The following is a 17,260-nucleotide window of genomic DNA, read 5'->3' on the forward strand; positions in this document are numbered from 1 at the left end:
TTTCCCGGATATTTCCGAAAAGTCAGACCCCAAAATGAAAACAGACTGAAAGAGAATTGGAAGTACATATTACTATTCGACACCACAAACACATTCGGCAAAGGTGGGTCAAACAGTTTTTGATTCCCAATCAAAAACAACTTACAAGAGAAATTATACATATAAACCTGAAACTCACTACTTGGCAAATGAGCCTTGCTACTGTAAGCAGATACGATAACCGTCACGCCACAAGACACTTCACCCTAAAAGACACTTAATATAGCGTGTGGTGAATGCACTTTTATGTTTATTGTTTAGCCGCACTACTATTTATCACTATATATGTAATAAAGAGCTTTAAGTAGTTGTACTTACATTCATACTATACTAGTATATTCACAGAATATTTAAACGAATTAATCAAATTTTGTGATTTTCTGCCATCTTAGCAAAACGTAGTCAATCTTTTATTTGAAAGGCGCCCTCAATGTCGACATTTTTGGGTCAGTTATTAGTGGTCCTATACCCGTATTTAAATATTGAAATGTTGCTAGGCTAAATAAAACAGTGTACCCGTTCAGTTACAGCATCAATTATTTAACAGACTGAAAATAACTTGACGAAATGAGATTCGGGGGTTGTGTTTACAGAAAAACAAAAACACATATAGCACTGTGTTGTCATAAAAGAATTTACTAATCAAATTAACACAAGAAAGCATCACAGTCGGCCCGTTTACAGAGAGCAAACAAAACTGTTAGATTGTCAAGTATCTGACCTTGCTTATTTATCTGATAAAGGTTGCTAAGTGACGTTACAACTATGTGACGATAAAATACGTGGCTTAAAACTATAGTATTAACCTGTACTAGACGGCGACGGGTACAATAAAATCAGAAAACATAAATACTCGCCGAACGTGTTGTTGTCACACCATCGCGCAGCTTCCCAGCTAGGGATTCTGGGTAAAAACTCTGCGTCACAGGCGGAAATGGCAGCTGTAGGTTGACATTGTGACCTATATGTTGCTAATGAGCGTTTTGTTTTAATGGGATTGTTTGTCATTTACGACAGTCCTCATTCACAAATTAGAAGAAAATGGCTGTAAAAATCACCGTTACGTCTATTGCTGTGTTAATTGTCTTGACTTCCCAAGGTATTTTATATTTAATTTGCTTATTTTCTGGTGACTGTAAAAATCATATATGACTGTAATACTTCCGCCCACACCCAGTTAATGGTCGATGTTGAATCACGCTAGTTTCACTTTGGCCTCGACTAAATGTTATGTTTGATTTCATGTAATTTCTGTGTTAGCACATGGTTGTCTGTCACAGTAGCAACAACCTGCATGCCTATTTGGCGTGATGTAACCTGATACATGGTTTTTGAGTACAGGTAAAATATAATCCTTACATAACATTAAACAACGAATGGTAATGTGTATATCATTACCGCTGGAGAGAGTGGATAATGATGATACTCCATAATGATAATAATAATACATGTGGTATGTTAACGGTAGAACAGACAACGACGACATCCTGTAATCTATTATATGTTTATACATACCAATATATACATCATGATATGACATGTAATTGTGTTTTTATTGTTTTAGTGTTTTGTCAGGTTCTGATTGGACCAACTGGTATAGAATATGCCAAACCTGGAGAAGATGCAACCTTTGACTGCTCTATAGATTGGCAGTCAGTTTCAAAAACTGTACATTGGGTTAAAGTTGGTGAGAGCGCTGCACTAGCTGAAATCACAGACCAAGGTTCTACTATTAACGTAGGTGATCCAGACAATCACGGTATTGTGTACACAGCGCCATACAGATATGACTTAGTTATATATAACGTGGAATTAGGAGACGATGATGGCCAGTATGATTGTTATTTTAGTTTAGACGGCAATGAAGATGGGGAAGTAGGAACACTTACTGTACTTGGTAAGTAATGACAGGCAAATTTCAAACGTGAACATTATTGTTGTGCAACACGACAGCAAAATATTCTGGTCGGCATATTGTAAGTGGAATCTCCCACGTTTTTATTACAATTCTTGGGGTGTGCATTCACAAACTATAGTTAATGTACAGAGACAATTAAGCAAATTTTGATTGGGTATAGCAAATGTGCTCTACCCAATCAAAATTACAATTTGTTTATATATTCCAACAGATCGGATAGATTCGATCAGCATAGTTGGGTACAGTGACGATGCAGTTGTAACAGTTGATGAAAATGAAGCAAAACAGTTTACCTGTGAATCCACCGATGGCAACCCAGCAGCTGAGTTAACATGGACAATAACTGGTAAAGATATCACAGAATACAGTACATATACAACACAAGTCAGCGATAATAATGACAAACTACATAACAGTATGAGTGTGTTGAATTATACATTCAATGCAGTTGATAATGGTCAGGATTTAGTTTGTGTAGGATTTCAACATGAAGATTTGACAACCAAAAGTGTACGGGTTTCCATGAATGTCAGACGTAAGTACCAGGTCTGTTTAATCAGAGTGGGTTAATAATAAAAATGTATATGTGGATAGTTGCAATGCTCTTTTTGAGTTAGAACGTGATTGACACAACAATTTAATATATATATATATATATATATATATATATATATATATATATATATATATATATATATATTGATGCTTTCTTCTCACAGCGGAAACAATACAATTAAATATCATCATGAATCATGTGTTTGTTTTCAGACACTCCAGTAATCTCAGAAATTGAGGTTGTATCGTGGATTGACAGTGTGATAAATGTGAAATGTAACGATATAGCGAATCCAGATTCTCATAGTTATCAATGGGAAGGCGAGGGTGGCCAGAAAGGTGACACTGAAGACAATACATGGGAAGTGATAGATACTGGAGATGATGATAAAGAACATATTACATGTACAGCTATAAACAGCCAAGGAAGTTCAACATATGAACAGACCGTGTATTATTCAGGTACGTGTTTGATCAATTATATTCGATTATGTATTATGTTTATATTATAAGCAACAGTGCTTCTTGTAACCATCTTAGCAATGTCGTGTTATTAATTTAAAAACGTAAAAACCTATCTTTTTCATTTTTGGTGTGAAATTGTAATCGCTTGAATGATATTAATGTGTTATTGTAATACCATAACTCACTGATTATTGTTACTTTACTCACTTGTGCCTTTAATAATGCTTCTTCATTAGACATATTGATGTCCTAAACCTATCAGTACAAACTTACTAATCTAAAGACAAAGACATATAAATTAGTAAAAATACTTTGTGATTACCATACAAGGCCGCCCCATCAAATAATAATATTCCGACATTTTAGTGTCGATAAATATGACCCAATTCGGTTTTCCTATTGGTGATTATTTTGCAGATTGTGGCAGTGTTTTTACGTCTGGAATATCCGTATGGCTGATATTGATTGTGAACATTATTTGCGTGAAAGTATAGTCAATGATCATTTCAAGGTGTGTCAAACTTATACGTATTGTCATGATTATTTTGGAATTATGATTGATTTCTAATGTTGTATAAATATTTTCAAATTAGCTGACAATTTGATATCAAACAATAGCATATGCAATATTCTATCGGTAGCCCTTGTTTGAGTTAGATATGCTAAGATAGCACCACTATCATTACGCTATCATTACTTACATCCCATAACTATGTTTTAAATTGATCTTCACCACAATTTGTTTTTCTTTTTTTCAGGTTAAAGCGTCTCACTTAATATAGAGATGACATATGCTTACATATGTACATTTCAAAACGACAAAACATTGTTGTGTCAGCTTCAGTGCAGTGTCTTTGCTTTGTAGCAAAGAATACTAACACTGAAATGACCTCTGATCATATCAGAATGTTTATAATTACATGAGCCAATCGAACCCAGTATGAAGATACCACTCTACTATATATATATATATGTACAAAACTGTTTTATTTTCAATTTAATTTGTGTGCACATGTAGAAATGCTTATTCATTAGATGAGTGTAATCTTTATCCTATATATAGTCCATGTCACCTGCACTAAATACATTCGAAAACTATGGGAGACATAGAGGAATTTATATTACGCTAGGTATACAGCAGAAATGTTATCTGACGAAGTTGTTACGTTATTGTGCAGATAATAACACAAACAAACATAAAATATAAGTTTTATTCAAACGAGTACAATATTTGATATTTTTTTAATTATTGTAAATAAATATCGACCATTTTCTTAACATTGTGTTTTGAGTTGTTCGAATTAGAGAATGACTGATTCTATTGTAGAATGTGGACAAAAGAGATGTGTTATGTGAGTGCTGATTTAGAAGATGTATGTTATGCTGGCCTTTTAAAGTCAAATAATGCTTATAGTCTAAGCCTACTTGGAATTTTTATTTCAAAGACATCGTAGTTCGTTATCGCTTTGATTAAGAAAATATAGATTAGGTCATTTTATATATTTCTTTAACGTTTTTCAATATTTTGTTACAATGTGCTCTACACATCTGGTTAGTATGAATATCACTAATAGAGTTGATCGCTTTTACAAATAGGGTTGTTAATTATTACAAATTATGCTATTTGGTACTTAAAATAGGGTTGATCGTTAATACAAACAGGATTGATCATTATTACAAAAATGGTTGGTAATACAAATAGGATTCATTTTATTACAAATAGGTTGATCATTATTTCAAATAGGAATGATCATTATTATGAATATAGTTGGTTTTAAACATATATTATTATTATTATTATTATTAGCAAAAAAATGCATAATTTCCATATTAAACTCTGGCAATGAATTGAAATGTACAATGTTGTTGTTACAATGGGGTTAGATGAAAGGTGCAGTCTACCATAAAGCTAAATGTCTTTTTCCGAAGAATTTCATCAAAAGATCTAATATAAAGATTAACAAACAATGCCCTATTACTCTGTACAACAGAATGTGAATACCCAGATAATTTACGAAACACAAGTGAGTGTGCTCTCCTAATAGAGTTAAAACTACAAAGTGTAAAATTAGACCACAAAAATGCACAAGATGGAATATCACAAAATACAGAAAATAAATGACATTTAACAGCTAAGGACGCAAATTTAAAATTGCGAATAATCGCGTTGCCTCTCACATAAAAGAGACGAGATTTGGCTTGAATGTCAACGTTGTCATTAAGGTCACTAGTGATCAAGTGTCCCAGATATTTATATACAGTGACGTAATCAAGTAGTCTACCACTTAAATAAATTAACACATTCCTTAACCTTCGAAAACGAGGCTGAATTAACATACATACGGTTTTTTTCTCATTAAAAAAGATAGAGTTAAGTTTGCCATACTGTCCGCAAGTATCAACTAGTAATTGTTGACCATACGCTCCTGTACTGAATACTACAATATCGTCAGCATAAAATAAATGATTAATTCTCTGACTCCCTATTGAACAACCAAATGGAAGGGAGGATAGTTCATTACTGAGGTCATCAAGATAAACTGTAAAAAATATAGGTGAAGAGATTCCACCCTGTTTCACACCGTTTGTCGAATGAAAAACATCAGAAAAACAATTATTCCATCTAACAACAAATGTTTGGTGCTTGTATCAAAAAAATTAAAACTTTCATTAAATAAGTCTTAACACCCCTAAGTAATAACTTTTCAAAAAGAATATCATGACGAACATAATCGAATGCTTTTGAGGCATCCATAAATGTAACAAAAACAGGTGTATTCAATCTCTTATAATATGACAAAACTTCTTTTAAAACGAAAATAGACATGTCAGTACCATGATCTGGCTTAAACCCAAACTGATAATTACTCGTAGAAAGGCAATCTATACATCTATTGAGCCAAACTTTCTCTAACAGTTTTGATGGCACAGTTGCAACAGCAACCGGACGATAATTAGACTGGTCACAGATATCGCCCCCGGGATTTTTTGGAATGGGGACTAAAACAGTAGACATAAGCTGATTAGGTACTAAACCATGGATCAAAATTGCAGAAAAAACAAAGGGATAGCAATACATAAACCCTATGGGGTGCATATTAAAAAAACTCGGTACTAACACCATCAATACCCGGAGAAGCTCCTGATTTTAACTCTTTTATCATATTCGAAATTTCTTCCGGGAATACTAACATATCTGTAGTAAAATCAGAAGTGGGAATTTCAATATTAAAATCCACACCTGTCTTTGTAAGTATAGACTTGTAATGACGTTGCCACATATCTGACACAGCAATGTCACCAGTACAACCACCGACAGTAGTAGGTGATGTCGATTTTGTTTTTCGTAAGGAAATTCTTTTTCCAATAATCGACAGGGTCGTTTTTAAGACTCTCCGCCAAAGCATTGGCTCTAAGCTCATTTTCCGTTTTTTTACATCTGTCATATGGATGATCGTTAGTACAAATAGGGTTGATCGTTATTACAAATGAGGTTGATTCTTATTACAAATAGGGTTGATTCTTATTACTACGACGGTTGATCGTTATTACCATAAGGGTTAACCGCGAACGTCAGCGTTATTAAGTGTGATTACTAAGTTTAGTGCACACATTTTGTATTACACCCATGGTGGTTAGTATTCAAACAATCATAAATGCGAGCTGGAAAGAGTGTTGGTGCGTAAGTACTCCCCTTGTTAATACATCACTTAACATTCCAACGTTCAACCAGCGCTGGTGTCCGTATCCGGGCCAACGTAAATATTCACTCTCCCGCCAAACGTCATTCTCCGATGTGACAGGTTAGACTCCATAGTCCAGCTTTTTTGTTTTTGTTTTTAAAGGGCGGTGATCGTCGAAATTTGTGTTGATGGCAGTCGAACCATATAACTGATCAGAAAACTTGTTTTCTGTCTGAAGGATTTCTCAATTAACATAGAACATGGCAGTTTTTTGTTGTTTGACGTCATGTGACCGCTAAAGTTTGTATTTGTGAAATGTGTTTCTCATATACCCTTAATGGTACTATAAAATGAAAAAGGTGTCTTAGTGACTACTTCATGTTATATCTCGGCCAATAGTTGCCGAACCAGTTGACCAATCACAATTCTGTGAATCGTGTGCACCATTTCACATTGGGGCCTATAATTATTGACAATTTGTTTCTGCCTTTGAAGCAGAGAAGAATGCATACGTACGATAATAATAGGCTGCAATCCTATAGTAATGCTGAACAATTTTCACAATAATGATAAATAAGTAAACAGTGAAATTACAAAATAATAACAAAATAATAATGAGGGAATTTCACATTTATGAAATAATTTAAGCAAAATAAAAAAAAAGAAGAAAGAATTCTACAAAATCATATGGGGGAGGATAGCTAAGCGTGTGTAGTTATTAACCTCATTATAGGGTTATACGCTTACCGCTTTAAACTAATTTCAATGGATGAATCAAGTACGCGTGTAAAGTTAAAAACGAGTTGGTTTGTTTCTCATTTCTCTCGAAGAGGGCGCTTCATATTAGCATTGACGTAACGCAGACAATCATGGTAAATACTTGACTCATTGTAATGACGTAGATGGCGTCCCAATGCGGAAATTAAGCTTTGAGTTTAAGTGTACACTGCGTGAGATTTGTGCGTATCTGTATGAACATATAACATTTCAGTAAACTACCAGAAGAAGGGAAATGGTCCATGGTATTGTAACCGGGCTCTACATTGCTTTGCTTTTCAATACGTTGAGAGGTATGTACTGACAGTCAATAATTCTTTTTAGTAAACATTGACCTGAGTTGTAGCTGTTCAACCACTAAGTATACTGTACCATTGTTGTTTTCATTTCCGTCTCCGTACATACCAACATGGCATGCTGTACTTGGTGACGTGGAGAATTGAATGTATTTGTAGTTTGTCATTACTTTGTGAATGCAAGTACCACCATGTTATTATACTAAACGTTACTATTGCACAGGGAAAAATACAATGGTCACCATGGTTTTGTAATATCGTTATATTATAATTAGTATTTTGTCAGGTTCTGATTGGACCAACTGGTATAGAATATGCCAAACCAGGAGAAGATGCAACCTTGAACTGCTCTATAGACTGGCAATCAAGTTCACAACCTGTGAACTGGGTTAAAGTTGGTGAGAGCGGTGCACTAGCTGAAATCACAGACCAGGGTTCTACTATTACCGTAGGTGATCCAGCCCATTACGGTATTGTGTACACAGCGCCATACAGATATGACTTGCTTATATACAATGTGGACCTAGAAGACGATGATGGAGAGTATGATTGTTATTTTAGTTTACAGGGCAATGCTGATGGGGAAGTAGGAACACTTACTGTACTTGGTAAGTAAAGTATAATACAACAAACGGATACGTTTTCATGCCGTATTTTAAAAAATTGTCTTGGCTTAATTTAAGTATGTGTAGCAATGTAACAATTTGCAGTGGATTCGACATATTCTTTAAAAAAATCATTGAGGTTACTTGAGTAAAATTTAGATAAAATCACATTATTTCATGTTCTCCATTTGATATCAACACATTATATGTACAAAGAGTCAGTTTTTTAGGTGTCACATTGTTCACACTAAAATTCAGAATTATAAATTGATGTTGAGTTAAAAGGTACCATGATGTTGAAATTCTATAGAAGTTGTATAGAACCGCCATGAGCTATAAGAACCTAGACCCAGAGACAAATTATAATGCTTGAGTAATGTACTTTAACAAAGATGCGTCGTCCGTCATTCTATAATAATACAGTATAAAACTGCTATCCCCGCAGATAGAATAGATTCAATAAACATAGTTGGCTATAGTGATGATGCAGTTGTAACAGTTGATGAAAATGAAGCAAGAGAGTTTACCTGTGAATCCACCGATGGTAACCCAGCAGCTGAGTTAACGTGGACAATAGGTGGTAAAGATATCGCAGAATACAGTACATATACAACACAAGTCAGCGATAATAATGACAAACTACATAACAGTAGGAGTGTGTTGAATTACACATTCAATGCAACAGATAATGGAGAGGCTTTGATATGCCAAGGATTTCAACATGAAGACTTAACAGTTAGAAGTGCTCGTGTTTACATGAATGTAAAACGTAAGTAACATCTGATGTCAGTATTTATTTAGATTTTGAATGATGTGTTTTTCTGTACATGTTTAGCTGATCTGTAGCTCAACTTTTGATGGGTGGGACAAAATCCAAAATGGAGTTCACTGCCCTTGAAAATAGTGTGCTTATGCTGAAGCTAAGTAAGACTGGCTGTTTGAGTTCCGCACATGCCAGAATACCTTTTCTGTAGAGAACTGACCACCTTCCCGGGGCATTTTTTGGATAAACATTAAAACCAATTTAGCATAACAATGAATAAAAAAAATTTCATTAACATAATATAGTGTTATGTAAATTTGTTGACACTGTATGCAGTTTGCCTCGCCTCTCTCCACATTCCTGTCCCGTTCAAACCAGTTGCTGATTGAATCTTTCACTCTTTGCTAATTAGTGATGATATACTCTCCATAACAAATATATTCAATGGTAGGGAAATCAACCAAACAATAATGACTTCTCATGCAATGCCTCTCGTTCAGGGGTCAATGTTTTTTTTTATCTGTATAACTGAGAAATATTTATATGAGGTAATGTAGTAGGAATATATGATCCAATTTTGTACTTGCTTGTGTTTCTATTAGAATTCTATTCTATTCTGTCACTATATTAGTAGTATGTGTCTTTATAAATGATAGATGTCTATTGATGATCCAAATAAATCATATTTTTATGATCTAGCATATAATACATGTAATTTCGATTAAGGTGTACTTCTAATAGAGAAAATACGGTATTGTTTTTGACATGGTTTTTGTTCCTTTTCAGACATACCAATAATCTCCGGAATTGGAGTTACTTCATGGAGTGATGGTGGTGTGATAAATGTGGAATGTGTAGATACAGCCAATCCAGACTCATATCAATATGAATGGGAAGCTGAGGGTGGACAGTTTGGTACTACATCTGAGAACACATGGGAACTTACAGATACTGGAGATGATGGCCAAGAAGAGATAACATGTACAGCTACAAACACTATGGGATCTAGTGAACCACATAGCCATACAGTCACAATACCTTGTAAGTATACAATGTGTTCACATTATAGTAACATCAGAGGCAATATGTACAGCTACGAACACTATGGGATCTAGTACACCATATAAACAAATAGTCGACAAACCGTGTAAGTATATATAATATATAAACTATGTATGTATAGCATGGTATACAATGACCGTAGTTGTAAGTATGTCGTGAACATGTTATTATAGTATACTTGCAGAGATATTTGGTTACAATGTCTTTCCTGTAAATTGTACCTTCCAGCGATGAAGTAGTTCTGTGACGTAAATGTGTCAAAGGAATGCCGTGCACGACTGTCATGGTGTTGTTGTCCATAATTATCGTTCATAAAATAATACGTGATGTACTGTATTCTAGTTGACAAATAACCTAAACAATTATTGCTTTCAACTACTTTACATTTACCCATGTACGTTATATCTGCTCATTTTCGTCGAAGGAAAGTTTTGATTTGTGGCTGATCAGTTTTACTTTTTTAAGCATATATTTAATTCTAATTAATGTTAATTAATTGTGCTGCTTTCCCGAACAATCGCTTTACACAAACAACTTATTATGTTTGTTTGTAGACGAACCCACAGTTAACGCTATCACAGAGAGTCCCCTTAAAATCGAAACAGGGTCTGACGCCTTGTTAGAGTGTGGCACAGATGCTGTACCACCATTTCCCGAGAACGAGAGTTGGGAATGGTATCTACAGGATGGGTCAAATTACAAACAAATAGATCCTTCTGATGAAGACTATGATATTGATCCAGTGGAAGGTGATGAACAGAAAACAACGTTAACTGTATTTGATGCACAAGGTGTTCAAACTTATCGCTGTCAACTTGGAGAATCATACGCGGATATTGAAGTCCAGGCAACGGGATCAGGTCAGCAGTTAATTATACCTCTCTGTATATTAATGATATATTAAGAGATTATCTGATTTTTGATTTATCAATAGCAACATGTAATATTCGAACATGTGTATATATTGAATATTCATTGTTGTTGACTTTATTCGCAAAAATGCAAATTCGTCGTTATTATCCAATTTATCATACATATGGCAGTATATATAAGCCTATGACACATGTAATCTAGATGACGATAACAATTGTTATTATTGTAAAAACCTGTGACGTAATATTTGATTTATTCACATCGTACGTGCTGCGTTTGAGTTTTTAAATTATAATTTGCATATTATTACAGAAACTGACCAAAATCCGTGTATAATATGTGTCGGTGTGGCGGCATTACTTACAGTTCTTCTTTGTTGCTCAGTGACTGGGAATATCGTCGCATTTGTTTTACATAGAAAACTAAAGCGAAGTTTTTCTAAACAGGTTGGCTCTATATAAAATAATGACGAGTAAATAACCATGTTTTCTTTGTTTTCTATATGGTACATAGCGTGGATATTGACAATTTATTTGAATACAATAGCCCATTCACATGAAATTATTTAGATTTTCTATTACAATTCGATATAATGATTAATAAATAATGAAATTACGTATAAACGGTAGAAATACGTATCCGTGTATTTGTTTAAGTAGTTGACATTGTTTAAATAAGTGTTTTAAGTAGGTATTCTGTATTTTGTTTTTAAGTCAATGTCGGACTCAGGTGATAATTATACAACACTTTCTACAATGACTAAAGATGCAGTACATGTATATGGAATACCTACATTAAAGACAGATGAGGTAAGAGAACAGTTATTAATCGCATACAGCAACCAAGTGGAAAAATTATGGAAGTATTGAATGCAAATAAATAACTAATAGCCCGAATAAATTAAGATGGTGTCACTGATTAGATATTGTAGTACATTATATTTTATTGTAGAACACCGAAGACAGTAATTATACCTCCCTTTCACCAGAAACAAGGAACACACAATCTACATATGAGGTAATAAACACGACAAAGGTAAATACAGAGCCTAATGCCTTTTTATTTACAGATTACATCGATTTATATGATATTTTTTCTACTTTATTCACAAAGACAATGTATTCTGTGGTTTGTCATGTTATAGTATATATATGCAATGAAACGATGATTATAACATACATAACATTTTACTCTTACGAACGATTATTAGGACCAATTAAAATATATGACTGCTAAAATAACTAATAAGCATTGTTCTCATAACATTGTACTTTCTTTTGTTTTCACCCAGAACATCTGAACGAGTAACACATGCAAATGAAGTTGGATTGCTATACAAATGTTGACGTCCACAGATTAGTGACTGATAAAATTTAAACGGTTGATCCGAACATATTTAAATTACTATTGTGGATTTGCCTCTTATGTGTCACATTTGCAAATCTCGGAAGTAAATTGAAGTATTTTCTTTTCAATTTGATAGTACCTTTAGAAAAAAAAACACATTCACGTTGAGATATTGCTCCCAGCTCAATATAATACTGATGTCATTCTGAGCTTTGGTCAATTATTAACCAAATCATATAAACAAATAAAATATTATTAAATAAGTACTAAATAGCGTAATAATGATTTTTCAGAAATATATAACTTTTGCAAGTTTTGAAACTTAACGACCAATTTACTCAGAGTAATTTATATTTATCTGTACTTCTTCAAGTTACCTTAATTGATCTATTGGCTTTTAGAAATTATAACATGTTTGATAACTTAATTATCCATTTAATAGTTACAAGCAACACGGGTACTTTTCATAGGAATATAGAAAAAATATAGAAATTATAGGAACAAATATATACATAGTAGAGATGCAAGGCGACTGCAGCTATATTATGTATGATCATTTTGAGTGTAACCGTAGTATTTACCTATTGAATAAATTGACAATGACGTCTTATATATTACTTTATGTATCTTATCTGCATAATTTAATAAAAGTGTCCGATTTGTAATTTGAAAAAAAATGTGTGACACTAAGGTCTTTTTACTGAATCAACATATTGCACTAGTGTCACGTTTCTTATGAATATTTTACTGACTACCGTTATACTATACATGTCGATGCAGTGATGTAGTGTCATTTTCAATTCATTTGCATGCAAATATAGATGAGGTCGTTCACCCCTATATCGAACACTGAGTGATCTGAACTGCTTAACCATTGTACCCAAGTAAACCAGCGTTACTGCACATTTAGCACACCTATGTACTTTGTTTTTTTGTTTGGTTCTAGTCAATTGCACAAAACAAATGAAGTATTTGATGATGAAAATATTTTCTTTCATAAGAAACAACCTCAACTCATTGGGGTGTGCGCGCCTTGAATTAGAGATTGAAGCTGACGCTACATTAAGGAAGTTGTCGTGTTTATACAGATCAACATATAATCCATGAATAATTGATTCAAATGATTGATTCACTGTAACGAATAAATATGATGTAGTTGAAGTAGACTACGGTGTTATTTAATGTTGTACAGTGGTACAAAATGGACAATACTGCGTACAATGACTTCCCCTAAAAGCAGTATTTTCATGTAGTGGAATAAGTGATACAATCTGCAAAGCAGGCATATATTTTGCTAATACAAAAATCGAATTACAAAATATTATCAAATATCTGAAATGATATTATTGAATGTGTCAATCATTTTCGGGGTATCATTATTTTAGTTCAACATTTTTTGCTATTTTTAATTTCTTTTCAATTTTTTTTAATTCAAAACAGAAAAAGAAATTACGTCATTTAATAACTTTTATATCGCGCTCCGTGGTGTCACATATCAAAATATGACACTTTTATTCAGAAAACTTAATTAAATTTATAATGAAGCTATATATCTTAACTGCGATTTGGCTATTATTATAAACACACGTCATATTTACATATTATGTGGATGGGCACAAAATGCTATTGGGGCAATAGTGCATTAGTTATGTAGGACAATTGTGGTATCATATGTAATTCACGTTATCAGTATACAACATTGATATTACTATTTGCTATTAAATGCAGGATATGAAAAACAATGTTGCCATTATGTTGTTATGTGACCTTTCACGTCATGGAACACAAAAGAATTTACCCATCTGCCTAACATTTGATATATTTGAAATATGTATAAAAACAGTTTTACAATTCAGATTATATAACATGATTAACATTACTTATTCTATAAAATCTGTATTTCATACTTCGACATTAACACTAATACATGGCAATATCCAATTAATTGACAGTTGTCGCATCTACTAGTTGTAGGTAAGAAGCTATCGGTTTAATTATAGAATCATACGCGGATATTGAAGTGCAGGCAAAATGATTTCATTGAACACTTTGAGTTTGGCGATATATTTGATTTATTGTGATTTATTGTACCCTTCGTATTTGAGCTTTAAATAATGGTTTATATATTATTAAAAAACAGGGCAAAATAAATTTATCACCAACGTTGGTGTGGCTGCATAATTTGCAATCTTTCTTAATTGCTCAGCAACTATGGGTATTGGAGTATATATTATATATCGATTTGTCATAGGCAAGGTTTTCCTAAACATACATGTTTTGCAATAACAAAATAATGATCATTTAATTGGTTGATTTTTTAAAGTGTGTATACTAGGCACAAAGCGTGGATATGTATCGCTAATTCTCTGACAACTAATATATATCAATATTTCAGTATGTCACTACTAAATAATGTGATATTTCAGCATGATCACCTGTGGATATATTCAAGAAATTACTTAATTTGTAATACATCACACCAGGAAGACAAGGTAAGAAAATATACTAACACGATATTGTTAATAGTTTAAAATAAATTTTCTGATCACAATTGACGAATATAATATACCGATAACAAATGTAACATTACACTGAGGACGTTAATTACCATAGTCTACATATAACATCATAACTGGTTGACAGATAAATTTAAACTCCTTTTTTTCTGTATGTGATCAACAAATTTCAGGAGTGTGAGTAAGTCAGTAGAATGTTATCGCGTAACACACATTTTCAAGATAAGTATCGACATGCTTTAATACCTTCTTCATTTTTTTACATGTCGCCATAGTTTTAAGATTGTTTGATAAGTACTAGGATTAGTGCCAAATTGAGCATCATGCCCAGTATTTTGAATACAAGTTGCAGTTGGTGGTTATTACTGGTAAAGATTGTAAACAGAGATGCGTCACTTTCAAATACCGAAATGCAACTGAAGGTCACACTTCTAAGTGGAATCCAAGTACTACCAAGTCGATAGCCCCTGAGAGATATCATGTTTTTTTTATCATATTTCTTCATTCTGTAACTTACATTATTATTTAAATTAAATTTGATATAGATTCAGAAAATCGAAAAAATAAACAAAATTACCTACCTTAATTACAAAAATTTCACAAAATAGCGTCTACTCTATCTAAAACATTGTGATCAATCTTCACTATATTTTTTCTCAAGAAACATCTGAATGACTACTATTACTAGATGTATGCTGACTTGTTAAACTAGTCATTCAAATGTTACAATAAGTTTTTATGCAATAAAATCAAACCCAGATCACAAAAATAATGCCATTGTCAAATTTCAAGCTTATTTCGTAGAGGCTTGATAGTGGGCACAGACGAATAGACTTTGTTTATAAAATGTAAGCACAGCAGCGTAGTATTGTGAATATTTGCATTTGAATGCAACTGAGTACACGAACTTTAATGCAAACACAAACCTTACTTCAGTGACATCAGTGAGTTGACCTTTACGCATGTGTTAGTGAATGTATGTAGGCCAGTGGATATAGCCTAGGTATTGAGTCTGTGGCACACTCACTCAGCGTAGGTGTCGACCCTTTTTGGTATTCAACACCGGTAGGATTTAAAATCTACGTCTATGGATCATCACAACAACCACTATGCAAACAGTGACCGGATAATTCAGTCTTTCCATTCAGTGTCCTCGGCGTGTTTAACTGGTATAGTACAGTACCACGTCGATTGTAAACAGATATAATAGTTTCGTTCCCAGAGCGTTGAAAAAGTCGTTCATGACAAAGAAGGCAAGGCAAGGCAAACGTTTGTACACGAACTTTTGAAAGCACAGCGCAAAGGCTGATGTAATATTTTGATAAGGTTTGAAGGCAAAAAAAGAAAATTATATGTTGATTAGCGTTAAACAGTTTGGTCAGATGTAGTGAACGAATCTCAGATTAACAATAAACACAATGAAATAACAAATTATTATGATGACCGAATTTTACAACAAAAATATGTAAAAACAATGCTATAACGAAAGAAAAATGAAATAAATTGTTGATTGTCAGGACTAGTTCTGATTGGACAAACTGGTATAGAATATGCACTGTTGTATATAAATAGGCAGTCAGACAAAAATGAACTGGCTTAAAGTTGTCGAGACCGGTCCAATAGCTGAAATCACAGACCAGGATTCTACTATTACCGTCGGTGATCCAGCCATATTATGGTGTTGTGTATACAGCGCCATACAGATATGACTTGGTTATATATAACATGGATTTAGAAGACGATAGCCAGTATGATTGTTATTTCAGTTTAGAAGGCAATGAAGATGGGGAAGTAGGAACACTTACTGTACTTGGTAAGTAAAGTATAACACAACAGAGAGAAATTCCAAGACGCAATTTTCAATTCCTTTCAGCTTATTAACAGCCACGTTTAGCAATGTAACAGTTGACAGTGGATTCGACATATTCTTTTAAAAAAATATTGAGGTTACTTGAATGAAAAATAGATAAAATTATATAATTTCATGTTTTACATTCTGCATCCAACACATTATAAGTTATAATATATTGAGTTAAAAAGTAATATGTTGAAAGTAATTGAGTCGATGTTCTTCTTTTTAGACTATTAAAATTAATGTCGATTTGTAATATTCAACTACGTTTACACTATCACTTCATGAATAAAAGGTGTATAGAACCGCAACGAGACTCTGAGACAAACTACACTGCTTGAGTGATGTATTGAAACAGAACGAAACTGTTTATCCTCACAGATCGAAGAGATTCAATAAGTATAGTTTGCTACAGCGATGATGCAGTTGTTAAAGTTGATGATGAGTTTACCCATGAATCCACATTTAAAACCAATAACCAGTAACATGGAACAATTATACACTGTTGC

At 33.3% G+C, this 17,260-nt stretch overlaps 2 protein-coding genes across 4 annotated transcripts; both read left to right on the forward strand.

Annotated features, from left to right (window-relative positions):
* Positions 1-966: 966 nt before the first annotated feature.
* Positions 967-4,255, forward strand: LOC102807701 (kin of IRRE-like protein 3). The gene is made up of 6 exons (XM_085499671.1): positions 967-1,138; positions 1,604-1,936; positions 2,169-2,492; positions 2,726-2,974; positions 3,395-3,488; positions 3,736-4,255. Exons 1-5 carry the CDS (start codon positions 1,081-1,083, stop codon positions 3,469-3,471), a joined length of 1,041 nt encoding a protein of 346 aa, XP_085355797.1. The 5' UTR covers positions 967-1,080; the 3' UTR covers positions 3,472-3,488; positions 3,736-4,255.
* A 3,324-nt stretch (positions 4,256-7,579) lies between these two features.
* LOC146746060 (uncharacterized) lies at positions 7,580-13,544 on the forward strand. 3 transcript variants are annotated; one of them, XM_085499672.1, is made up of 9 exons: positions 7,580-7,730; positions 8,009-8,341; positions 8,784-9,107; positions 9,888-10,142; positions 10,718-11,023; positions 11,349-11,482; positions 11,750-11,845; positions 11,988-12,071; positions 12,328-13,544. In XM_085499672.1, the coding sequence occupies exons 1-9, from the start codon at positions 7,673-7,675 to the stop codon at positions 12,334-12,336; spliced, it is 1,599 nt and encodes a 532-aa protein (XP_085355798.1). In that variant the 5' UTR covers positions 7,580-7,672; the 3' UTR covers positions 12,337-13,544. The 3 variants fall into 3 exon arrangements, with proteins under 3 accessions (XP_085355798.1, XP_085355799.1, XP_085355800.1); XM_085499673.1 differs by having other exon boundaries at positions 11,988-12,053; XM_085499674.1 differs by having other exon boundaries at positions 11,421-11,482.
* Positions 13,545-17,260: the final 3,716 nt, after the last annotated feature.

The sequence above is a fragment of the Saccoglossus kowalevskii genome, chromosome 5, assembly GCF_978046115.1.
Source record: "Saccoglossus kowalevskii chromosome 5, keSacKowa6.1, whole genome shotgun sequence".
Lineage (NCBI taxonomy): Eukaryota > Metazoa > Hemichordata > Enteropneusta > Harrimaniidae > Saccoglossus > Saccoglossus kowalevskii.